Here is a 27,146-nt window from a genome sequence, read left to right as displayed (position 1 = left end):
TACGGAAAGATGCAAGCAGGGACTTTCTTTCCAGAGCAAAAAATTCCAATGGAGTATGTTGAAATGCCCATAGTGATCCCGGAAGACCCAACCTACCCCTTCCTGCCATGGCTTATACAGACAACCTGGATAGCAGCAAGGAACGCTTCATGGGCACCGTGTGTTCCATTTGAAAGAAAATAAAAAGATACTTCTCAAAATCGCAAGTGCAGCCTGGGCTAAAAGTTGGCCGTTCTCTTTCTTTGACTCTCTATGGAAAGTTGTGGAGTCACTCTCTGTGACCATATGAACGTCTGAGAACTGAATGAGATCTCAGCAGGGCTTGTTAGCATCAACACATCTTTGGACTTAGACTCCAGAACTCAACTAGCCAGATGTAGGCTTTTGGCTCTGATCCTACAAGTGACTTTGCATGGGTGGACCACTGAATCCATAAAAAGCCTGGGGCAGGTGTTTGCTTGGATGAAGTTACATGCAGATGCATCCTTTATGAACAGATTTAATCATATGCTGCCCAGCTCATACTACTATAAAAGAGGAGCACACGGAGTCTGCTGCTGATTTATGGGGAGTGAAGTTAAATACAGCAAGACTACTCCTCCCCTGCGTAGCTTACCTTGTGCTCTGTTTTACTACTCTGGAGACAAAGAAAGCGAAGAGTTAAAAATGTACAGAACATTCACATGACATTTCACACACACACACACACACACACACACACACACACACACACACACACACACCCCCTTAAGGAAATTCCCATACAAAAAGCTTCATTAAGATGGTTGTAAATCATAAACTTTAGATACAAGACTCAGAATTCAGTATTTATCAAATGATGAAAGCAAAGAAACTCAAATTTAAGGATCAATAAACAAACTGACCTGCTGACACCCATTTGATAACCGTAAAAAAACCTCAGACATTTTATTCTCAACCATACTAGTAAGTCGCCCTAACTCATCCACATTTCCATTATGAACTACAAATCCTCACCTTCTATACAATAAATGCAAATCACATACAGGCCATCAGCCTAAACACAAATGTTTCTCTTCTTCAGTTGCTCTGTATTTCTAGCCCATAAACATTATAATCCATCCACAATTCAGTTAAGAACCAGACAGTCCAAACCAATGTAAGTTGTTGCTGGGAAAAAACCAAACAAACTATACCTGCCCCTTTCAACTCCTTATATAGCACACCACTAGAATTATATACTCGCATCCTCTCTTAAAATAAGACACAAAATTCACTAAAAATGATGATATGCAACCAGTTATTAGTCAGAACTGAACACTTGGTGGGCATATGAATCAGTTTAAATCATTTATAGAAACATAATTAGGCATTTCTTGATTTTCCAGTGTATCCCCTTTCTAACCAAAACTCCTGACCAAGCCAACCATAAAAAAAAACATAATACATTTAAAAATACATAAATTCTCCCCCAAGCAACGTTCTCACTACGAAACAGGAGAAGTAACTGAAATTCCATGAAGTTCACAGGACTTCACTACTACAAGCGATGTTATGTGGCAGCTGCTCAGATACTAGTGATGGGTGGCAATATAAAACCCTAAGACAGATAGGACTTTTTCTTTATCTCTTCCTGTTTACTTGAACCTTAATTTTGCATTTCTTGGCTCTCTTGCACTCTCTCTCATATACATATTAAATAATATTTATTTAAAATCTCACCTATCTTAAAGTTTCTCTGGGAATACCAACATTCTGAATGAAATGCAGTCATATCTAAAGCCAAATTTCAGCACAGATGACATGATACTTTGCTGTTAAAGGGATGCCATTTGCTTAACAAAACCTCCCTGCACAACTCTGTCAAAGTTTTTTTCCCTGAACCTACAGGTATTACAACTATTCAGATTTTTTTCCCCTAATGCATGCATTTGTCAGCATTTTATGTCTAGTTAGTTTCATTGTTCCCCTGTATAGGTAAATAAGGACCAATGCAGCACACACATATGTGAGTAATTTTACTCCTGGGAGTAGTCCCATCAAATTCCGTGCAGAAAAGAGCCACCCGAGTTACTACTTGAAATCAATGGGCTATTTTCACATGTAAAGTTGTTCGTATGCATAAGTATTTGGAGGATTACGGCCTTAGTTAGTTTCCACTGTTGTTTAGCAGGTCTTTCAAACACTTACAAGGACAAAAGAAAGTATATTTAAAAACTAGGCAAGTGTGGTTGTAAAACCACAGAAGTAAGCAGGGAGATTAAGGAACAGGTGGTATTCCACAGACTACTTTTAACTCATTTTTGGATTTACTAGATTTCACGCTGGCAGGGTCTCTTGAATATGTTCTTGGTAATTTATTCCATTTACTCTAGTTTCTATTATTACAAACTAGCCTTTTTGTATTTGACTGATTAGTTTCAGTGTTGCATCTATCACACAGCATAACTAAGATTGAGAAGAGAAATAGCCCAGTGGCTTCAAATGACTTCTGACTCTAAACTGAGACAAACCAATGGTTCCGAAATCTGTAAAGTTAGTGACAGGACTGGGAAAGGAAGATTAAGTTAAAAGCATCTTATTAACAAAATCTAAATGAGTACATTTTAAGAATTGTGAGAATAAAAGTTTCAAGTCACTGAATAGTTGCAGTTATATGACTCATTAGAGAAAAATCAAACAGAAATGTTACCTCAGAATCTAATCTGTGACAGCACAAATTGCACACGCAGCTCACAGATACAAAAACATGCAAAGGTCATAGTGCTAGCTCGTAACTCCAGTCAGGCAAGACAATCAGATACCAGAATATCAATACCAGAGTATCTTGAGGTCTAATTGACAAGCAGTCGCAGACTTTACAAAAGCCACTGAAAACAAATCAATATACTTACCTACCTCAGGAGCTTAAACAAAGATAAAAAGGCTGAGTTCAAAGTAAAAATTGATAGCTTTAGACAGGCAATATTTGCCGAGAACTTTATAAATTAGCAATGACCTTTCCCCATAGGAAAGAGATGGCTGTTAATTTCTGACACTAATTGCTCAGAACACATTACTTAATAATTCTTTTCTGTTAGTCCAGCCCTGTATTTAGCTGGTCTGATTCTCCACAGCCTTGCAACCTATGTATTCATTTGCAACTGTGCAAAGTGGATGTAAAATGGTGCTATTCAGCTTTGAATATCCAAATATTGTCTTTACTCTCAAAGAGTCATCTTCCCTGTGTCAAAGTCTGGATGGACCCTGTACACTCTCACACTCCATAGAATAGGCCATCTTAGACTTCATAAAAGCACTTAAGTACATATTCTAAGAGAAAGACAAGATGCTTTTTAAAGCAATCAATTTGATATAAGCCAATCAAATGTTAACAAGGATACAGCAATAACAAAGTAGTATGCAACTTACACTTGGTTCTTAACGAGTTTGTCTTGTGTGATATTATTTGAAAACTAATAACTCCCTGGTCAATAATATCATAGTGAAATATGTAGCAACATTATATGTAAAGTTATGATCATAAAATGAAATTATGACTGAAATGTTTTTACCGGTCAACTCTGGGGAGTGGATAAACCTGTTTCTCAAAGACAAAGGACAAGCCGATGCCTCTAACCAGCTGTCATCAAAGTTGATGGGCAATCACCTGTCAAATGGCCATTCCTTGGCAAAGAAGGTGGCAAAAACAGATGGATCTATATTTAAGCGAACAGCATGGAATCTCTTGTACCACAAGACTCCATGACTCCAGTCTCACAGCAGGAATGCACTTTATCTAGGGGCAACCCTCAAGAAAATGCATTTCAAAGGGGGACTTGACTATAAAAGTAAGGGGCAAAAACATACATGTAGGCCCAAAACATACACTGTTAAATCCAAAAGACAGAAGTGGTTAAGGGGGTTTTATCTGTAACATCCTAAGATCTTGTTTGTTAGACTGCGGTTACATTTGTTTGAAACATCCTGCTTCTAACACCTCAAGATTCTGTTTATTAGACTCTGCCTTCTATTTGTACTCACTTAAAATCTCTCTTTATAGTTAAACTTGTTTTACTCTTTAATCAAAACTAAGCCAGTGTTGCATTCAAACTGAATTGTGTGGGTAACTCCACTTAAAGTAGCAAACTGTTGGATATTGTTCCTTTATAGGAGTAATGGACCTAAAATATCTGAACTGTCCAGAAAAGTGGGGGACAGTACAGAATACGAATTTTGGGGGGGAAATTCAGGTCTTGGAGTGTGTTGGGGGTCATCCTGAAAGTGGTAATCAAGGCTGATAGAAGCCAGAGTGTGCTGTCAGGCTGCAGCTATACACAAACATTCAGGGTGTGTAACCTCCATGCTGTCTGGCTGCTTGTGAGGGGCCCATGTTGGGAGTTACTGAAGCAAAGCATTATGAGGCACTCCAGGTTGCAGGGCAGGTGGTGACACAGTTCCTCACTGGTCTGGATTGCACCCTGGAATGCCAGTCACAAAAAGCAATCAGGGGCTTGCAAGACATTGAAAGTTTTATTACAGTCTAAACCAAAGAAAATCTCACTCCATTACTTCCCACACACCCTGGCCCTTCAATGTTAGGTATTCTGACATCTCAAAAAGCACACAACTAAATAATTTAGGCTTATCATGATGACGGATACTTCTTTATTCTTACATTTAAAGTAAATGTAAAGGAGTTGTGAAAGTGTTTGATTTCACATAAGAGGTCACCAAGCCGAAGAGGTTGAGCAGCATAGGTCTACTGGAATGGTTCTTGCTTTGGGTGCAAGTAGTCAGGGGTTCAAACCCCAGCTAATCTTTCACAGATGTCGAGAGGGAGGGTGCAATGTGGACCTTTATGAGATCTATTGCCTGTTATGTAGATGGCCAGAGTAAACGATCACAAAATTACATTCACTTCTGGCTTTAAAAAAAAAAATCTATGAATTTCAAGAGTATGAACTGAATGCCAGCCAGTTGGTTACCCCTAAAAGTTATATTTCACCATAATCTCCATTTACTGAAATAAAATAAAGGGCTTCAAACATGTTTACAAAACATAAGGTTTGATTATGAGGAGGGCATGCATGGATTAATCAAAGAAAATGTACCAAATATAATCATTATGATGTCCCTTAAAGAGAGCAAAAACTAGAATAAAATGCCTTAAAAATGAAAGTTACAAGATACTTTATATATTATCCTCTACAACCATGGCTCCAAAACTTAGATGCTGACTCTGCAATCAACTCCAGTGAGCAGACATCTACATCATTCTCTTTAACCACCTTCAAATCAAGTCATCTGATCAGTTTAATCTCCATATTAAGATTTTCTAAGGCTTTTAGATATTCCCTCTGAGTCATGAGGACTAAGAAACCAGTCACAGCTATTCACTCAGAAAATCAAGTTAAGGATTGAGACGTAATAGACAGCAGTTCTAACGGGGGCAGAAGGGAGCCACTGCCTAAAGACCCAGGTGGAGTGCATTTCTGTGGGGCTAAAAGACTGGTGCAGGCTCCTTGCGGCAGCCATGGGGATGGGAGATCAGTGTTCCCCTCCCCTTGGCTGTAACAGAAGTACAGCAAAGCGCTCTGCCTGGGTGCTTAAGTGCTGGGGTCCCTGCTGGAGCCAGAGGGAAGGAGCACTGATCTTCCATCCCCCTGGCTGCAGAAGGGAGCCACTGCCTAGAGACCCAGGTGGAGTATGCAGGGCTACAGGACGCGTGCGGTTTCCCTACTGCAGTCAGGGAGACGGGAGATGAGCGAGGAGGCAGCTGCAGTCTGGCTGCAGTGGGGGGTGGGTGGCCTACTGGCGGAGACTGGTGGCCCGTCAAGGCTCTCAAAATTATACCTGTGGCCCTCTAGCCAAAAAGGTTGGGAACCACTGAGTTAAATGGTAACCAATAATTTTCACGTTGATTAGTAAGAGTAAGAACTAAATTTTAATTGTGCACTACTTTGATACTGCCATATCCTTGTTTAACTTTGATCAGTTTAATAATTGTTCCAAAATTCTTTATTTTTATACAGAAATACATAAATAAGTGCTTTTATTATTCAGTGAGTTCCATGTGGGCTTGCCAGCTGAGATCAAAAAGAGGCCATTTCATGGAAGCAATCCACTTTCCTAAAGCAGATTACAGGACCTACGGTTAGGCTAGGTCTACACTGGAAACCATATGGCAGGACAGCTATCCCAAGAAACCCATCTTACGTAGACCCTCCTCATGCCAATGAAATAAGCTATACCAGCAAAACAATTGTATGCCATCATATAGCTATGACTACACAAGACCTTTGACGGTATAGCCATGTTAAAAAAAGATCACATCCATAGTCAGCATTACTATTCTGGCAAGTTTCTAATGATGACTTGGGTTTAGTGAGTGACGTTTAAAATTTTTAATTTCAACTTTATGTGTAACTTGATAATATAAAAAGTACCTCATAGACTCTAAGGTCAGAAGGGACCAATATGATCATCTAGTCTGACCGCTGCACAACGCAGGCCACAGAGCCTCACCCACCCACTCCTGGAATAAACCTCTAACCTATGACTGAGTTATTAAAGTCCTCAAATTATGTTTAAAGACTTCAAGGTATAAAGAATCTACATTGCCGTGCCTCATGCTACAGAGATAGGGGGAAAAACCTACAGAGTCTTTGCCAATCTGCCCTGGGGGAAAATTCCTTCCTGACCACAAATATGGCAATGAGTTAAACTCTGAGCATGTGGGACTCACCAGCCAGACACCCAAGAAAGAATTCTCTGTAATAAATCAGAACCCACCACATAGGCCCAATGGCCTATGAAGGAATGTTATATCTACCACTAGTAGTCAAAGATCAGTCAATTGCCAAACTAGGCTGTCCCATCATCCCATCCCCTCCATAAGTTTATCGAGCTCAGTTTTGAAGCCAGCTAGGTTTTTTGCCCCCACTACTCCCCTTGGAAGGCTATTCCAGAACTTCATTCCTCTGATGGTTAGAAACCTGTGTCTAATTTCAAGTCTAAACTTCCTGATGTCCAGTTTATATCCATTAGTTCTTGTGTCCACATAGGCGCTGAACTTGAATAATTCCTCTCCCTCTTGTTGATACTGGACATTTTGTGATCAGTGTGGATACCAATGAGACACAGTACACCCGATTTGCAGATCAATAAGGTTTAATGTGCAAGGTTTTCTATAAATATACTAGTTAAATACAAAGCCTAAAACTAACTACAATATATCATACTCACTAAGCCTAGAGAGCTAAGCAGTCACTCAGAAGGCTGTATACAAGAACAGCTTTCTTCAGGGACCCGCCAGGGAATCAGTGGCCTCTGGTCTGACCAGCAGCACCTCCCGTGGAGTCAAGTATTGATGGAGCACCCCCCTTTGTCTAAGTGGTGACTTCTTACACCCTTCCATAAACAGCCTTCACCTAATTATCTTTCTCTCATGATCATATATGCTAATTACCTATCTTGGGTTTCCAGCGTTAACTACACTCCATTCTCACCATGATAATTGGGGTCGTCGAAACAACATCTGGTGATAGGAGGGGAGGAGTAAAAGTATGCCCCTTGGCAATGAAACAATGTACCCCCAGATGTTCAAGGATAACTTCTTGTTCCCATCACCGTTATCTATGTGCGGCTGCAAGCATACAGTATCTGTATTTTGTCTTATTATTTGCCATGGTATGCAGAAACTGAGACATCTACAAGGTTACTCAGTACTCCTGGTCATCTGTGCTAACTGGAAGATGTCACGCTACAGGTGTCAGAATAGCCAAGCAAGCAACTGAAGCTATGCTAGGCCTATAGGACAGTGGTCAAACAACTCAAATTGTACTGAGCCTCCAACACCTCCCTAGTATTTATCCCTCTGATTCATTTAGAGAGAGCAATTCAACCTTCTTTTGGTTAGGCTAAACAAGCCAAGCTCTTTGAGTCTCCTCTCATAAGGCAGATTTTCCATTCCACAGATCATCCTAGTAGCCCTTCTCTGCACCTGCTCCAGTTTGAATTCATCTTTCTTAAACATGGGAGACCAGAACTGCACACAGTATTTCAGATGAGGTCTCACCAGCGCCTTATATAATGGTACTAACACCTGCCTTTCTCTACTGGAAATACCTCATCTGATACATCCAAGGACCGCATTAGCTTTTTTCATGGCCATATCACATTGGCGGCTCATAGTCATCCTCTGATCAACCAATACACCCAGATCCTTCTGCTCCTTTGTGACTTCCAACTGATGCGTCCCCAGTTTATAGCAGAAATTCTTGTTGTTAGTCCCGAAATGCACTTTCCACTATTAAATTTCATCCTATTTCTATTACTCCAGTTTACAAGGTCAACCAGATCTTCCTGTATGATATCCCAATCCTCCTCTGTTTTGGCAATACCTCCCAACTTTGTGTCATCTGCAAACTTCATTAGCATATTCCCACTTTTTGTGCCAAGGTAAAGGTTAAATAAGATTGGTCCCAAGACAAATCCCTGAGGAACTCCACTAGTAACTTCTCTTCAGCCGACAGTTCACCTTTCAGTATGACCTGTTGTAGTCTCCCCTTTAAACAGTTCTTTATTCACCTTTCAATTTTCATATTAATCCCCATATTTTCCGATTTAAATAATAATTCCTCATGTGGAACCAAATCTAATGCCTTACTGAAATCTAGGTACATTAGATCCATTTGCATTCCCTTTGTCTATAAAATCTGTTATCTTCTCAAAAAAGGAGATCAGGTTGGTCTGGCACAATCTACCTTTTGTAAAGCCATATTGTATTTTATCCCAATTACCGTTAATCTCGATATTCTTAACTACTTTCTCTTTCAAAATTTTTCCCAAGACCTTGCATACTACTGAGGTCAAACTAGCAGGCCTGTAGTTACCCGGATCACTGTTTTTCCCTTTCTAGTCATATGGTACAGTCCCTGAGTTTACAGATTCATTAAAAATCCTTGCTAATGGGCTTGCAATTTCATGTGCTAGTTCCTTTAATATTCTTGGATGAAGATTATCCGGACCCCCTGATTTAGTGCCATTAAGCTGTTTGAGTTGGCTTCTACCTCAGATGTGGTAATTTCTACCTCCATATCCTCATTCCCATTAGCCAGCCTGCCACTATCCCCAAGATCATCACTAGCCTCATTAAAAACGGAGGCAAAGTATTTGTTTAGATATTGGGCCATGCCTAGATTATCCTTAACCTTCACCCCATCCTCAATGCTTAGTGATCCCACTTCTTTCTTGGTTTTCTTCCTATTTATATGGCTATAGAACCTTTTACTATTGGTTTTAATTCTCTTTGCAAGATCCAACTTTAGCTGGCTTTTAGCCTTTCTCACTTTATCTCTACATGTTCTGATCTTCAAGAGGTAGCTTTCCTTGCTGATTCCTGCCATCTTCCACTCCTTGTGGGCTTTCTGCTTTCCCTTAATCACCTGTCTGAAATGCTTACTCATCCAGCTTCATCTACAATTCTTGCCTATGAATTTTTCCCTCTTCCTTGGGATGCAGGTTTCAGATAGTTCTTGCAACTCTGATTCGAAGTAATTCCAAGCCTCCTCCACCTTTAGATCCACGAGTTCTTCAGTCCAGTTCACTTCCCCAATTCATTCCCTTAATTTTTGTAAGTAGCCCTTTTGAAGTTAAAGACCCTAGTCACAGATCTATTTTTGTTTATCCTTCCATTTAGTTTGAACTGAATTAACTCATGGTTGCTCAGACCAAGGTTGTCCCTACAACCAGTTCTATGACGTCCTCACTACTCACCAATACCAAATCTAAAATGGCATCTCCTCTTGTTGGTTCAGTAACTATTTGATGAAGGAATCCATCAGCTATCACATCCATGAAAATCTGGGCCCTATTATTACTACTAGCACTTGTCCTCCAGTCTATATCTGGGAAGATAAAGTCTCCCATAATCACACAGTTCCCGGAAGTATTTACTTCATTAAAAGCCTTAAAGAGGTCCTTATCCATGTCCAAATCAGATCCTGGTGGTCTGTATCACACCCTAAACACTATCCCAGGGGAAAGTCTAATAGTTTTCTTCCCCAATGTGATTTTTACCCAGATAGACTCTTATCAATTCCATCACTTCTAATTTCTTTACAGTCTGCCTCATCACTGATATATAATACTACTCCACCACCTTTGCCTTTATATCTGTCTTTCCTAAACAGCACATACCCTTCAATACCAGTATACCAGTCATGACTACTATTCTACGTTTCTGTTATTCCTATAATATCTGGTTTCACTTCCTCTACCAGTAGTCTAGTTCCTCCATTTTGTTACCCAGGTTCCTTGCATTGGTATACAAACACCTTAATTTTTGCTGTTTGGCTTCGCTCACTTTCTTTACCTGATTTGGCACAGTCATTCTACTGCCAATATCGCCTATTAGACTGGTATCTACACTACACTTCCTCCTAATATCCATTCTGCTCCCTACTGCTGTGTCCTTTCTTACTTCATTTTCCTCCCTTTCAATTCTAAAATCAGGCATGGAGATTACTTAGGCATTTCCCAACCATCTTCCCCAACTCCCTAGTTTAAAGGTCTCAATCAGTTGTGCCAGCCTCCATCTTAGAAGTGCATTTCCCTCCCTTCTCAGGTGAAGTCCATCCCAAGAGAACAGTCCTCTGTCCATGAATGCCTCCCAGTGACCATACATTCCAAAGCCCTCCTTATAGCATCACTGCCGGAGCCATCTATTGATCATCAGAAACTTGTCAAACCTTTGTTGTCCTCCTCTAGGGACAGGCAGAATCCCACTAAAAATCACCTGAGCATCCATTTCCTTAAGAGTCTTCCCCAGCCTGGCATAGTCTCCTTCAATACATTCCAGTGAGAATCTAGCTATATCATTTGTACCCACATGAAGGACAATCACATCACCACTTCTTTTCTGACTTACTTTGTTTTCTAATGCCATTTTATACATTAATAAATAAATAGTAATCTATGGCAAACACTGGGTGACAGACTATCATGCAGACCACCAATTTTTATATATAGGTTTCCTAAGCAGTTACTTCTCTTCAATATTTTATTCTTTTGGGCCAATTAGCGCATGAAATGTCAGCAACACACATTGAACTTTGCATTCTTTCATGCTTAGTTTGTTTCAAATCTGCTTCCATAAACTAAGGAAATTAAACAAGTGTCTTAAGATAGGTACCCTGGGTAGTCTACATGGAAACAATGCCACGTGGTGCAGTCACATTATAATGTGGAGAAGATAAATAGTTAAGAAATACACACCACACAGATGAAAAAATAAATATTACTCTGATAAACAAAGACATATAATATATAAAAATACAACTGGCTGCTTTTACAAAAGTTATCACATTTAACATTTCAATATCTGAAGCTTGTTATACAGTGCCAGTCTGTTAGAGAAACATTTCCACAAAAAACAAAAAACCCCACACCATATTCCTGTCAAAGTCTTATGGCCTGATGGCTAGCATTCTGTACCAATCCCCCCCAAACTTGCTTTTTGTATTATGCAATACTGAAAACCTTCACGTGGGGTTTAAAACTCCTAATCACTCTGAGACGTGTAACATGAATGGAGAAAAGATACTACTGTACCTTCTCACAACTGTTTAAGATGTGATATAGCAGATACCAAATTATTTTCTTCTCAGACTACAAAGATTATTACATGGCTTATTTAGATCTATAAATCTCCAACATATTCTCTTTGTCATTAATATGTTCTTTAATCTTTTCATCAGTGTTCACTGGCAGTATGGCAATGCTCAAAACCCCAAGTCTTAAATCTTAAAAGTACAAAAACAGTCCTTTGCAAGTGTAAAAGAAATGTAAGTATTCCAGCTCACAAATCATTTCTTTTTCTTCTTTTTCTTTTCATCTGCTGCAATTTTTAATTTAACTTCTTCAACTGGAAGTGCTCCCAGCTTTTTCTTCTTTGCTTTCTTCACCTTTTCCTTGATGGCTTCAATATCAATTTTTGTTTCTGTAGAAGCTACACAATTAAAAAAACAACACACAAATATGAGAAACATCTCTCTTCCTTTTTTTCCAGTACCTATTGGAAATAGTCTACAAAATGATTCCATATTTATACACAGTGAGTTGTGTTTAATAGTGAACATAGAAAGAAAGAGATTGGGGATGAGGCGGTCTGGCATGTGAATGTTATTTTCTTCTTACCTAGCCAGTGGCCTTTGCGAGCAGTGATTTTAGTAAAAGAGTTTTAATACCACAAAAAAACAAAAAAAAAAAACCCAAAAACAGGATTTCCTGACCCCACCTTCCTCTTGGGGAGGAATCATAAGATAGAATCAAGTGTGTTTATCTCATATAAGCCATTTCCTATTTGAACTGACATTTTTAGATCTCCGAGTTCTTCTCTTTAACATCAAAAATATTTTTGTAATTCATTTTAGAAGGCTGAGAAATTTACGTTCAGCATACACAGTAAGTAAAAGTACAGCTGGTCGAGAACTTTTTTTGACAAAAATCATTTTTCATCAGAAAATGCCCATTTGTCAAAACCAAACTGTTTGTGCAAAAGGGTAAATTTTGATGAATTTCTTGTTTCTACATTTTTGGGGAAAATAGTTTCAAAGTAGCCAGTAACTCATTTCAACATTTTGTAAGTGAAAAATTCTGTTTTTCAGTCAAATCAACTTCTTGTTTAGCAATTTAAATCAGAGCAAAATATTAAAATTAAAAAAAAATAAAATGTAAAAGTTTCAAAGATATTGAAACAAACATGTCAAGTGATTTCAACCAATGTTTTTTTCCCCAGCTTGTCGATTCACAAAAATTTTAGTGTGACCTTTTGTTCCAATTCATGATGGGACACTTTTTCAGAATGTCAATTTTTTCCCCCTTTAAATACTGTCTTTATGTTTCAAACATCAACGAAGTACGATCAGCAAGTTCATCTTTTCTTTTAATTTAAAGAAATTGCTAAAGTGCAAAAATCAACAGACTAGAATCAGCAGAATAGCTCCTATTCCAGCCCACAGACTGAAATAGCAAACACACCTCCTACATACCTGATGATCCAGTAGTCGCTCTTTGTCTTGCCCCAATGTCACTGTCTACAGTCAACACTGTTAGGCTAAAAATTCCTTAGCACTGCCATTGGCTGCTTCATCTATTCTGTTGCCTCATGCAGTTCCACTGATGAGCGTAAGTGGTGAGGTGGCCTTGCACCTTACTCAAAAGTGAATTTCATGCTTCATATACCTTGGTTGGCATATAGCCACCTACCAAAGGAACAGCAGCTAATAAAAAAAAAAAAAAAAAAAAAAACAGTAGAAAGGATTCTAAAGACAGAAAACCAACACTACCTTTCTTCAGTTTTACAACTTGCTTTTCCTTGGGAGGGATAAAAGCTTTGTTTCTTTCCTCTTGTCTCCTGCTAATTGCCTCTGCTTGTTTCGCCTAAAATTACAAACAAAAAAGGTCAAACACTTGCCTTGCCAAGCACATCAGATACAATGAGAATCTGACTGACCAAAAATATGAACAGACCCATTTTCTTTTTTTGCTGAAGGCTGAAACAAATTAAAACAGCCTTACCTTTATCTCTTCCACTCTCTTTCGTTTCTTCTGGCTTTCTTTCAAGAAGTATTCACCACTTGCCAATTCTTTATCAACCTGTAAAAAACACATTTACTGAGAGACTTTAGCTATGTATTAGATTGATACCGAGGAATGCATCCAGCATCAACTGACTAATGCTTCCAACTATCAATTACTTAGCAGCAAAATTTCAGGCCCTTTTATCTTTCCTGTGGAATTATTCAAGACTTGGACTGACCTGGCTTTCTGGTTGTGGAGGTGGGAAAGGTGTGTACTCCTTCTTCATATTTTTCTTCCTTGGCTCCTTGCGTTTGTTCAAGTTCTTGTGTTTGAACTGAGGCAAAAATCGTTCCCAACTTTGCGTTCTTAGTTCAGCGTCCTTTGACAGCTCTCTTTTAATCATGAGAGTCTTCAATTATTTCAAAATATTAAAAAGAAATATTATTTAAGACGTATAATTAACACATTTAAGCCCAGTTATTTAAATGTATAGTGAATCACCTACGCTCACAGGGAAATTGGAGTGGTTTAAGCAGGAGCAGTCAAACAGATGAGATAATTATGCCTCAAGGAGTTCTTTCTACAGGGATTCAGAGACATTAGTGGTACTAGGGAAGCTGCCTTGATATTTTCAGATGGATAGCCGTGTTAGTCTGTATACAGCAAAAACGAGCGTCCTGTAGCACTTTAAAGACTAACAAATTTAATTTCTGCAGGCATAAGCTTTTGTGGGCTGCAAGCTTTTGTGGGCTGCAATTGCAGCCCACGAAAGCTTATGCCTGCAGAAATTAAATTTGTTAACCTTTAAAGTGCTACAGGACTCTCGTTTTTGCCTTGATATTGTATTAATAAGTATCAAGATGCTAATTATGGAGACAGATTAACATGCACTTTTCCATTGGTGCTTTGTCAGATACTGTTATGATTCTACTGATTGTGTACTCTAATACACAGAAGTATATTCAAAGCAATATACTGTAAAAGTTTCTTTAAAAAATTGTATTAGAGAAATCCTCAAAATAAAGTATCACAGAAATATTTGATACTGCTTTTCATAAATTAAGATGCCATGTTTCAAAGAACATACTTTAACACAGAAAGATTGGCAAGATGCAACTCCTTACTCAGTGAACTGTAATGTACTAGCCTTAATATAATACACCAGACCACACCCACCTTAATGTTATATATGGGATGAATATTCTTCATAGTGTCCAGGACCACTTTTCTAACCTAGTTTTAAAAGAAAGCAAAGGGAAAGGAAAACGCGATCAACATTCTGAGTTATTATAAATGAAAGTCCTAAATACACAATGATTTCTTCAAACTCCTTTGCACAAAAGGACCTTTAGAGAGATTTTTTCTCTCAACCTTTTTTAATTAATTATCTTAAAACTAACTACTGATTCATTTCCTGTAAAAAAAAGTAAAAGTTTCAGATAGAAATATGATTTTTAAATTAATGTTATCTTTTTCAAGTGTTATATCATCAATTTAAAAAGACACAGTGAAGTCAAATTTACCCCCAAATTTTGATTTTGAAAAACGATACCCACAACCAATAGAAAGGTTTCCATGGAATTGTGTTATAATTCCCGTGAAAACAACTGCTTTTAACATTCTCCTGCAGAGTTTGCAACTCAAAATAACAGTCCATCTGAATGTGAAACCAATTTCATTGATGCTGAAAAATAGTTACTCAGATACCTTTATATTTTTATTATTATTATTATTATATTACTGTAGCACCCAGCAGCCCCAGTCATGGACCAAGACCTCACTGAGCTATGTCAATGGTTTTCAACCTTTTTAGGCTACATACCCCTTTCCAAATAACATAGTCTACTGATTACCCCATCTGAGATAAGGTTATAATATACCTATGTTTAGATTGCCAAGTCTTACTAAATAAAATGCATGGTTCGACATTACAGGATTTTTCTCGCGTACCCAGAGAGCCTGCGTACCCCTAGGGGTACGGGTACTCCAGTCTGAAAACCAATATGCTAGGTGCTGTACAAACAAAGCACAAAGGATGGCCCCATGGAGATTACAATTTAAATACAAGAAAACAGATGGATGCAGGCAGATGGGGAGTACAAGGAAACGAGACAATATTGCTCAGCTTGATAAACAAACATCTTAGCAATATCTGCGTCCTCACATAACTCCTGTATTTCTGCACTGTTTCTGTCCCTACTGTCTATGATGTAGAGCGACCCACTTACCTTACCTGCAATTAGACCACTGAAAGAAAGAGGGGTCATAATTGACAAGTTTTGTGCATGTCCATGTGTGACATTCATGTAAATTATTCAATGAGTAAATTTGCATGCCAGCAAATAATTTGAATGTAGCTAACAACTTCATCTTAAGGTTAAACACATCATGCCCCAAGCAATGGCAGGGATAGCACATGGAAGGTGGGTGAGTAATAGGGTAGGAAGGATGGTGGGTGGATGAGTGAAGAAGAATGTTGAGGTTTTTGGGATAGGAAGTTGTCTGGGAAGTAGCTAAGTGTTGTTTGTGGGGAGGGATACAGTTGGGGCAGTGGTCTATTAAAAAAAGCTAGTGCGTTCTCTCTCTTACCTCTTTTAGCCCATTAAAAGGTCCCAGAGCTGAAACAGTGTTCCCTTGAACCATGATATAACAGTTTGTTAACAGTTCCAGAGCCTATACAAAAAAAGGGAATAAAAAGTATAAACTGTTGCTTAGATGAACAACTTCATACAGTTAAAATTTTGATTATTACACTTGTAAGATGTACCTTCAGAGTGGATCCTTTTGGTCCAATGAGTCTTTGTCTTCTTTTTATAAATCTCTCTCTGTTTCTCACTAAAGACCCTATTTTAATGATATCACATGCAGTGTCATCCTGAAGGATGCGTATTGCCTAGAAAGGAAAATCAAAGATATGTTAGAAATAAAAGTGATGGGCAAACATACAGGCAATCAGAACTACATCACTGTGATAAAATTAATCAGAGCACAAACTCATCATTTATTACTAAATGAAAGTCAACAAAACAACAGTCTGTCACTTTAAGTACAGCTTCAGTATTCCCAGATGTATTTTTTCTTTTGAAAATTATATTCTATTCTCCTCAACTGACTTTACTTGAAAATCAAAACTTTTTTAAAAATAGGAATATAAAAGTCCATAATTTAATATAGATAAATGTAATATTAAAATTGACCTAATGAATAGTTGATATAAATTACTGGCTTTTGTTACAAACCTGTTCAAATGGAACACTTCTTGCTAAAAGCTTTATTAAATCTCTTGCCCTGATGATCACATATGGATCAAAAGTCTTCTTAGTTGTGGTGACAGTCATGCTCCCTTCAATTAAGTCCAACATTGTGGTCACATGCTGCAATATTTATAAAGATATTAAAAATAATGGTCAATTACATCAATAGTCAATCATCAGAATAAAACATTGCCATTTTTATGCTGTATGCAGATTTGATTTCTAAACTGACTTCTAGCTTAGTAAATTAAAATCAGACTGCAGGATTCCATTCTAAATTCTTAAAATATAATGAGTTAGCATATTAAGAAATATATACATAAAATATTGTGAAAATAGTGCATTTTCTTGCATGATTTTGCTTTAAATAATTAACATTATGTGTAATAAGTCTTTGAAATGGTATAAGTTTACTTAATGTATATCTAGGAATTATTCATACATGCTCATTCAAGGCTTTCTGCACCAATGGCCAACACTCTTTCAAGTAAGCTTCTCTGTATTTCGGAAACAGAGTTGCAAAGCTGCTTTCCTCCAGGAGCCCTCTAGGATTATCTTCTCTTTTAAAGGCTGGTTCTTTCCATCCATCAGGGACAGTGAGAAGTTCAGATTCATCTACTGTTACAAATAAAAATTTACTTGCATTAGAGTGCTTTTCCCTCCAACCACTAATTTTTTTTTTCATGTAATGATTGCAAAAGGTGCTAGATCAGTGGTTCTCAACCAGGGATACGCATAACCCCAAGGGTACACAGCGGTCTTCCAGGGGGTATTCAACTCATCTAGAACAGTGTTTCTCAACTTTGGGGTTTTAACCCTCAGGGGTGGTTGAGGGACAGGTTTAGTGGGATTGCAAGTGCAGGGCCAGCTTTAGGGGGTGGTAAGCAGGACAACTGGCCGGGGGGCTCCATGTCACTGGGGGCCCCGCAAAGCTAAGTTACATGCTTCAGCCACTTGAACTTCAGCCCTGCCACCTGCAGCTCTGGCTTCAGACAAGGCTCATAAATGAAAAGTATTACACTGAAATGTAAGTACAATATTTATATTTCAATCAATTTATTTTATAATTATATGGTAAAAATGAGAAAATAAGCAATTTTTCAGTAAGTGTGCTGTGACACATTTGTATTTTTATGATTAATTTTGTAAGCTAGTAGTTTTAAAGTGAGGTGTAACCCACAAATCAGACTCCTGAAAGGGGTACAGTAGTCAGGAAAGGTTGAAAACCATGGTGCTCGATTAACAGTCCTTAACATTGGGGTCTGATTTTAGAGGAGAGCTGAGTATCCACAACTCCCACTGAAATCAAGAGTAGCTGTAAGTGTTCAACAATATTGAAAGGCAGACCTTAAATTCCTTTATTTATCCAAGGAGCAGATAAGGAAGGTCAGTGGAAATGCAGACCCATGGATATGAGACTTCAATCTCTGGTAGTCTCAGCAGGGAGGCTGACATAGGCACTAATCAACCCTGATAGTGATTCTATTGACCTAGACACCTGCTCTTTAGGAAATGGACTGAGCCTAATAATCCATTTCCTATAAGAAACCAAACAGCTTTCAAGTGCTGCTGCTGCTTGCTGAATTGGAGCCTGAGCAGAGAAATGTCACATACTATTACCAATCAGTTGAGCCATCCAATTCCCAAAATGATTAATTCTAATAAAAATATTAATTATAAAAGATTTAAATGGTTTCATTTGTTTGCACAGATGATTATATTTGTTCTGCTTAACAGATATTATTATAAAAACAAATGATTACCAGGCAGACAAGTTTAATGACATTACGCAGACATTTTTCTGTGCAGGAAACAAAAAAAATAAGACACGGTGACTAACAATTTGTGGGATAATTTTTATTTAGTGTTTAGTTGAGCTCCGAGGAGTGGGAAGCCACAATACAATTATTTTAGTGTGTTACTCAAATGAGTAACGTAACATTTCTTTATTATCTGGAGTGGTTTAGAGAGGCAGGTGGAAAGGAGAATCTACTTTCAAGCACTCCACTTTAATGTTACAAAATAATTCATACCAACATTGTCAAACGTTCTTCATAAGTGGAAAACTGGTGCAATAGAACTCTAGCAGTCAAACCTATTATCCTTGATGGCAATAAGAGTAAATGTATTGCTAAAGATTATGTACATGACTAAGTTTGCAAAACTAGGCCCTTATTTTGTGTAGAGTTTTAAAACAAACTGTATTCCCAAATCGTTGGAAAAGATGACCACCATCACTCCACAGGGAGCAGGAACTAAATGGTATAAATGAGGAAAAAAAGGTATTTTAAAATGAGAACAGAAAGCAGACTAACGCAAAATGTTTAAAGACAGCCCTTCACCCCCATCATACAGTTTACAGGGGACTGGATTATTCTTGGCCCAGTTATGTCTGAAATTCCTGGTATTATTTGCTTTCAAGTAACAAGGAAGTATTTGAAAGACAGAAGATCCATTAATCCTCATGTCCCAATCCTGCTTTCTTTCTGTGTAACCATTAGTGTCAGATATGATCTGAAGGTATATCCACACTTACAGTGGCATGTAGAATACAGACATGGCACGCTCAGCTAGCATGGATATAAGTAGCAGTGTAGATGATGAGGCACAGCTTCAGCAAGTAGACTGCCCTATATGCCTGAACTCCCAGGGTATATACCACACGTGGCTCTCTACCTGCACCAGCAGCGCATTCCATGTCTACACTGCTATTCTGTGTGGTGTCCTGATACCTAACTGCTGCCAGGGCCTTTGCCCACCTTAGTGAAAGGCTCTGGCAATGGGGAAACTGCTTCCCTCCTGCCAGAGCCTTTCACTGCAGTGTAGCTACACATGTAGTGACTGTACTCTACATGGTGCCATAAGTTTAGACAGTCTGAGACACACTCTTGGGCCTAACCCTGAACAAGGTTCAATCACTATAAATGTGATCTTGATGTCTGCATGAGAAACAGCTGGAGTGAGGGTTTTCAGCTGCACATTTGATTTTATTCTCTTTAATTTCTTTTTGAAAGACAGAAACATGAAGCCATCCAAGTGCACCCTACACTGAGCATCCTTACTAGTCACGCAGCCTGGACCACTTATACCCCTGTATCATCACCACAGCTCACCAGTGGTACAGCACTGTGCACACTCATTCTCTTATGTCCCGTTCCCAACATGATTACAGAAGGGTAGTGCCATTGTGACTCTGGCTCACACTTGCCCCAAATGGAGGTATTGTTCTCCCCCCTTCAATCTTTGCCTGCATCACAGGAGTGGGGCACAACCAGCCCAGCTTCGCTGAGCATGTTGCACTTCCCAGGTATCTTCCCAGCAGCGCCAGGTGCGGGGGGGTAGAGGGGAATGCAAGCAGGTAGGGGAGCAGGAGCTGGGGGAAGCAGGGCTGGCTCAGACAGTTGATCCTGGCAATGAGTCATGGGAGTGAGAGGGATGTTAGTACTGCAGGTCTCCATGTAGAGCTCACCCCAATTACATGCACTGCTTTTCACAGGAGTAAGCGTGAGCACATTCTCACTCCAGCAGACGGGGTGAGCACGCACCCCCCCCCCCCCCATACACACACACACCCCCAGGGGGTGAGGGTGAGCACGCACACCACCACCCCCCATACACACACACACACACACACACACCCAGGGAGTGAGGGTGAGCACGCGCACCGCCCCTCCCCCGCCACACACACACACACACACACACACACACACACACCCGGGGGTGAGGGTGAGCACGCGCACAGCCTCCCCGGCACACAGAGCCGAGCCCGAGCACGCGCACAACCCCCCGAGATACGCGGCAGGCTCCCGGCAGCAAGGCGGGGTCGCCTGACGGGCGCGCGCGGAGGGCTCTTTTCGAAAGGCCGCCGCGCGGAGCCCAGGCCGAGCCGTGTAACCGCCCAGCGCGCGCTCGGCTCCCGCACTCCCGCCGCGCCCCTTTACCCGCTTTCTTTTTGCTCCGGTTCTCGGCCGCCAGCGCCACCTGCCCGCGCTTCGCCTTCCCGGGGGCCGCCATGTTGCCTTCACCGCCCTGACCTCTCACCCGACACGACACGACACGACAGGAACGGCAGCGCCGCGCCGCGCCGCACGGGGCCCAGCCGGCCCGGGCCCCTCCTCCTCCCAGAAGCGTGGCGGCTGCGCGATCCTGCGCTGACTGCAGAGGGGCCCCTCGCGCTGCATGCTGGGGCTTGTAGTCTTCGCCCCTCTCCGTGGGTGCGCTGCGCTGGACCCTGCGCGGGCTTGGAGCAGCTACAAACTTGGCTCCTTGTCTATGCACATGGGTGGGCCGGCTTGTGTCATTGTGGTGGCCGCCCCCAGCCCAGCCATGGGTCTGCCATGGTACAGCCATGTTAGCTAAGAAGGAGGCTGTTCTCAGTGGTGGCAGATGGCAGAACTAGGAGCAATGGTCTCAAGTTGCAGGGGGGGGGAGGTCTAGATTGGATATTAGGAAAACTTTTTCTCTAGGAGGGTGAAGCACTGCAATGGGTTACCTAGGGAGGTGGTGAACTCTCCCTCCTTAGAGGTTTTTAAGGTGAGGCTTGACAAAGCCTTGGCTGGGATGATTTGGTTGGGATTGGTTCTGCTTTGAGCAGAGGGTTGGACTAGATGACCTCCTGAGGTCCCTTCCAACCCATATCCTCTATGATTCTAAGAGACATAAGCCTCAGCCATGCTCTCCCCACCCCCAGGTTTTCACAGGGTAGTGAGATGTTTATTGCATCCCCAACATTGTAAAACGCAAGCATCTCCAAAGAAACCACAATCTGTATCTCTTTTCCTGGACCCGGAATGATGAAGAAAGGTTGCTCAGCGGAGAAATTTTTGTGCTCAGTGTGTGAGTAAGAGAAAAGAAATTATTAAGAAACCCACACAGAGTTGCCAGTTTTGGTTGCACTGATTCCTGGAGGTTTCATCACATGACATAATCTTTAATTCCTGGAGACTCCAAGACAATCATGGAGGGTTGGCAACCTTATGAAGTCAAAGAGTTTAAGACAATTTTGCAATTAGTCCTGAAGTCATTGAAGTCCACTTTTGTCTTTGTCTTTTCCAGGAACCTCTAAAGGCCTCACAGGAGAAGTGAAGCAAATGAACACCTGCAATAATTATTGTTCCAGGGAGTAAATACCCTTTACGCTGTGAATACTCTATTACGCTATAATATACAAGTCATGGAAACAAATCACTAATGAAAATAAAAGCACAAGAGTGGTTAAAATAAAAAAGATGATTCCACCTACCCTGAAACTTAAACATGAGATTTTGATGAGAAAAATTGATAAAATTTTACCTCTAGAGAAAGGGGAGGAAAATAACAAAGAAACATAAATCAAAGAGATTTTAGGGTTTTAACCTAATTGAAATTTTTCTTGAAAAAATTTGGGGTTTTTTTGGTAAAGATATTTTTTATAAAAAAAATTAAAAGAAAATTCAGCTCTCTCTATACAAGTTAATTAACTAAAAGTCACATCTTCATGTAATCTTGCTTTGAAAGAGTGGAAAGGTGTGGGGACTGGTGGACTGCCAAATGTGATTAAACTATTCTTGTACTCCACTTAGTTTTTGACACAGTTTTAATTAAATTTCACATACTGGTAACATGCTTACTGTACACAATGCACTATATTCTGTACTAAACCATCTGAAATAGCATACAACTGGGTAGGATGTAGTCTTCAGATTTAGATTTTAGTCTGTACAAGTAACATACATGTTATAAATTGCCATCAGGATACTGTCATTGTTAATATAAATATAGTCCCATAGTTTGATGCCTGTATATGTGTAGCTAAACAAATGGAAAAAGATAGCAGTGCCACCAAGTGGGTTGCTGCTGACTAACAGCATGACTGACTGCTGCAGCACTGCAGGATGCAGGTATTGCAGCCAAATGAAATAATCAGTGAGTCATCATGATTGGAGCACTTTGGCAGGGGAGTATGATTAAGCTAGCATAGCTGTTGCTTGTGCTATATCTTTTCTGAAGAGAGAGCACTATAGTCTGAAGTGTTGTCGGAATGACACCTTTATTTTAATAGATATTGTGGAGATACTCTTCTATGAAGAAACTTCAGAAATCTGATGAAAGAGAAGGTTACTCACCTTGTGCAGTAATGAAGGTTCTTCGAGATGTGCCCCCTGCCTCTACTCCAGGTGTTGGTGCATCCTCGATTGAAGATTTCGTCAGCAGTGCCCATCCGGCTCGCACATGCGCTGTCCCCATCTCGCGGTGCTGTTGGCGCCCTTTTCGGCACATGCAATGCAGACCCCTCTGTTCCTTCTCTATCGTAGAGCTGTGTGTTTGACTCCTAAGTAGAGGGGAAGGAGAATGGGTAGTGGAGCACCCACAGGGACACACATCTCAAAGAACCTTCGTTACTGCACAAGGTGAGTAACCTCTTCTTCTTCGAGTAGTGTCCCTGTGGGTGTTCCATTCCAGGTGATTTCGAGCAGTTCCCTCAGTTAGAGGAGGGAGCTTCGGAGTTGTTAGGTTAAATGGAGGAGAGGACTGATAGTCTGATAGCTGCATCATGCCTTGATGCTTGGTCGATGGCATAATGTTTTATGAAAGTGTGGGCCGAGGCCCAAGTCGCTGCTTTGCATATTTCAGTAATTGGTATGTTATGCAAGAGGGCCGTGGATGTAGCAATTGATCTAGTTAAGTGAGTCCGGACACTCTGGGGTGGCATCACTCCTGACTGTGTAGCATGTGTGGATGCAGGCAGAAATCCAATTTGAAAGCCTTTGGGTGGATATGGCATTGCCTTTGGAACGTTCTGTAATTGATACGAAGCGCTTAGGAGATTTCCTGAAAGGTTTAATACTTTCTTGTTAAAACACCATGGCTCGTCTGTGCACTGGAGTGTGGTTTCGAATAAAAGGTAGGTAAATGGATATTTTGGTTAAGGTGGAATGACAATGTTGCTTTGGGGAGGAACTTTGGATGAGGTCATAGCGTCACCTTATCTTTGTGAAATATTGTATACGGTGGGTGGTCCATAAGTGCTCAGAGTTCAGTCACAGAACATGCCAAAGTGATGGCGACTAGAAATGCTACCTTCATGGACATATGCAGTAGTGAACAAGTCACTAAAGGCTCGAATAGTGGCTTGATAATTGCCCTGAGGACCAAATTGAGGTCCCAAGGTATAATGGGAGGACGTATGTCTGGGTTCACATTTTGTATACCGGTCATGAAGTGTTTGACAATTGGATGCATGAAAATCATGGTATCGTCAATGAGATCATGGAAGGTGGTGATAGCTGCTAGGTGTGCTTTAATTAAGCTAATCGCTAATTCAGATTTTTTTATTTCCAGGAGATAGTCTATTACAGTAGGGATTGATGCCGTTAGTGCGTTGACCTGCTTCCTTTGACACCATAAGGAGAATCTACATGTCTGAAGGTAAGTTTTTCTTGTGGCGGGTTTTCTACTGTTCAGTAAAACGTTCCTTACTTGTTCTGAACATTGTAATTCAGCTTGTCGGAACCAGTTAGGAACCATGCTGTGAGATGTAAATTCTTCAGGTGTGGATGGCGTATGGTTCCATTGTCCTGGGAGAGGAGATCGTCGACTAGTGGAAGAATGATTGGTGCGTGGATTGACATCTGTGTGAGATAAGCGAACAATGGTTGCCAGAACCGTGCTGGAGCTATCATTATCACACTTGCATTGTCCCTGCGTATTTTGTGTATGGTTTTGGCTATCATGGGGATAGATATGAATGCATACAGGAGACCTGTGTTCCAGTTGATGAGGACTGCGTCCCCCAGTGAGTGTGCACTTAGACCTGCTCTTGAGCTGAAATAACGGCATTTGCAGTTCTTCATTGTTGCAAACAGATCAATTGTGGGGTATCCCCGTTGATGAAAGATATTTTCTAGAACTGTGTTGTGTAGTTCCCACATGTGATTGTTGCTGAATTTTCTGCTCAGGTTGTTTGCAGTGGTATTTTGGGTACCAGGTAGTTATGCCGCTGAAATGCGGACGTTATGAGATATGCACCAATTCCACAATCTCATTGCCTCTGAGCATAGAGAGCTGAACCTTGCATCTCCTTGGCGATTTATGTAGAACATACAGGCGATATTGTCTGTCATTATCTTTATCGTTTTCCTGCTATCAGAGGTAGGAAATGTATACGGGCATTGCGGACAGCTGGTAACTCCATTAGGTTTATGTGCAATTTCATTTCCTGTGATGACCATTTGCCTTGAGTGGTATGGTTTTGTAGGTGCACTCCCCATCCAGTTAGTGATGCATCTGCTGTGATCATGATTGAAGGTATTTCACTTATGAATGGAGTTCCTGTTAGAAGGTTGTTGGGCTGTGTTCACCATTTTAATGACTGTTTGATGTTTTTGGGGATTAATACCATTTTGTATATAGAGTGTCTTTGTGGTTTGTAAACTGTCGCAAGCCACATTTGAAGTGGCCTTATGTGCAGCTGTGCATTTTGCACTACAAAGGTAGTGGCTGCCATATGACCCAACATTTGAAGACATGTACGTACATTCAGCGTTGGGCTGCTTTGTATTATAGATTCCAGATTTACAATAGTCTGAAATCTGCTGTTTGGTAGGAATGCCTTGGCGGTGAGGGAATTCAGGTGTGTCCCTATAAGTTATAGTTGTTGCGCAGGTTGTAGGGTGGATTTTTTGTCATTTATCATAAGGCCTAGTGTGTGAAATATTGACCTTGTAGAGTTAACTGCATGTACAGCTTCCATATAGGTGTGTGCTCTTATTAAACAATCATCGAGATAGGGGAATATGGTGACCCCCAGGCTGTGAAGGTAAGCTGCTACTACAGCAAGGACTTTGGAAAAGATTCTTGGAGCAGTGCAAAGGCCGAAGGGTAGCACTGTGTATTGATAGTGGTTGTTGAGGAGTGTGAATCTTAGGAATTTTCTGTGGGCTGGATGAATAGTAACATGAAAATATGTGTCCTGAAGGTCGAGAGCTGCAAACCACTCCCCCTGTTCCAGGACCAGCAATATAGTAGCCAGAGTAACCATCCTGAATTTTTGTATCTTTATGAATTTGTTCAATTTTCTTCAGTCTAAAATGGGTCTCCAACCTCCGGTTTTCTTTTGGGTGAGAAAATAAAGGGAATAAAAACCTTTTCCTCTGTGTTGAGAGGGAATATGCTCTATAGCACCTATTTGGAGTAAATGATTGATCTCCTGTTGTAATAGTTGTTCATGAGATGGGTCCCTGAGGAGAGACAGGAAAGGAGGTTGGGTTGTAAAAAGGATTGGGAGAAAAAGATAGTATATCCAGATCAGACAATGTCTAGTACCCATTAGTCTGATGTTATGTTCGCCTAGTATTGTTAAAAGGGGCGTAGCCAATGTTTGAATAAGATGGAGTCTGGCTGAAGGCAGGGGAGGTCGTACAGACCCTTGACCAAGACCTCAAAATTGCTGCTTTGGAGGGGCAGCCTGGGATGTTGATGGCTACTGGTTATTTTGTTGACGTCGTTGTGGCCTTTGACGGGAGCGTGACGGTTCATATCATCTGTTCTGCGAATAATATTGGTATCTGGAATTATTGGGCTGATACCTCAACGGCCCAGGATCTGAAGCAGATCTTAGTGACCACTCCATGAGTATTAGTTTCAGGTGGAGGTCCCTGTCACACCTGGCTCTGGCTTTTATGTTTGTACAATGGACGCATTTCTGGGCAGCATTTCCTTCACTGAGGCAAGTGATGCACTCAGAGTGTCCATCCGAAGCAGGCATAGTGTCTCTGCATGAGGTACAGCGTTTGAAGCTGGGGGAACTGAGCATAATCCTAGCTATAACGGAAGGGTAAGACTGAGGGGATTTTTTTTTTTTTTAGAATCATAGAATCATAGAAGATTAGGGTTGGAAGGGACCTCAGGAGGTCATCTAGTCTAACCCCCTGCTCAAAGCAGGACTAACCTCAGCTAAATCATCCCAGCCAGGGCTTTCTCAAGCCGCAGCTTAAAAACCTCTAAAGATGGAAATTCCACCACCTCCTTAGGTAACCCATTCCAATACTTCACCACCCTCCTAGTGAAAAACTTTTTCCTAGTATCCAACCTAGACCTCTCCCACTGCAACTTGTGTATGTCCAATCTTTCTAAATAGTCCTGAACCTGTTCCTTCAGCACTGAAGGATGTTCAGCTCCTCCCCATTCTGTGCCGCCCAGTGCAGTAGTCTGGGAGCTGACCTTGTCTGTGAAGACAGAGGCAAAAAAGGCATTGAGTACCTCAGCTTTCTCCACATCCTGTGTCACTAGGATGCCTCCCCCATTCTGTAAGGGGCCCACACTTTCCCTAATCTTCCTCTTGTTGGTAACATACCTGTAGAAACCCTT

At 40.6% G+C, this 27,146-nt stretch overlaps 1 protein-coding gene across 2 annotated transcripts; it reads right to left on the bottom strand.

Annotated features, from left to right (window-relative positions):
- Window positions 1-11,264: 11,264 nt before the first annotated feature.
- KRR1 (KRR1 small subunit processome component homolog) lies at window positions 11,265-20,928 on the bottom strand. Of its 2 annotated transcripts, none has more exons than XM_067559916.1 (10): window positions 20,741-20,928; window positions 17,242-17,417; window positions 16,785-16,919; window positions 16,313-16,438; window positions 16,135-16,218; window positions 14,722-14,778; window positions 13,784-13,954; window positions 13,543-13,620; window positions 13,311-13,404; window positions 11,265-11,971 (listed from the first exon to the last, which is right to left on the bottom strand). In XM_067559916.1, exons 1-10 carry the CDS (start codon window positions 20,811-20,813, stop codon window positions 11,829-11,831), a joined length of 1,137 nt encoding a protein of 378 aa, XP_067416017.1. In that variant the 5' UTR covers window positions 20,814-20,928; the 3' UTR covers window positions 11,265-11,828. The 2 variants fall into 2 exon arrangements, with proteins under 2 accessions (XP_067416017.1, XP_067416018.1); XM_067559917.1 differs by having other exon boundaries at window positions 17,242-17,414.
- Window positions 20,929-27,146: the final 6,218 nt, after the last annotated feature.

This window comes from Emydura macquarii, unplaced genomic scaffold, assembly GCF_026122565.2.
Source record: "Emydura macquarii macquarii isolate MOO-44397 ecotype Brisbane River unplaced genomic scaffold, CSIRO-AGI_Emac_v2 contig_2205, whole genome shotgun sequence".
Taxonomy (NCBI): domain Eukaryota; kingdom Metazoa; phylum Chordata; order Testudines; family Chelidae; genus Emydura; species Emydura macquarii.
The sequence above is the reverse complement of the archived record's forward strand: the minus strand, read 5'-3'. Positions and strand labels throughout refer to the sequence as shown.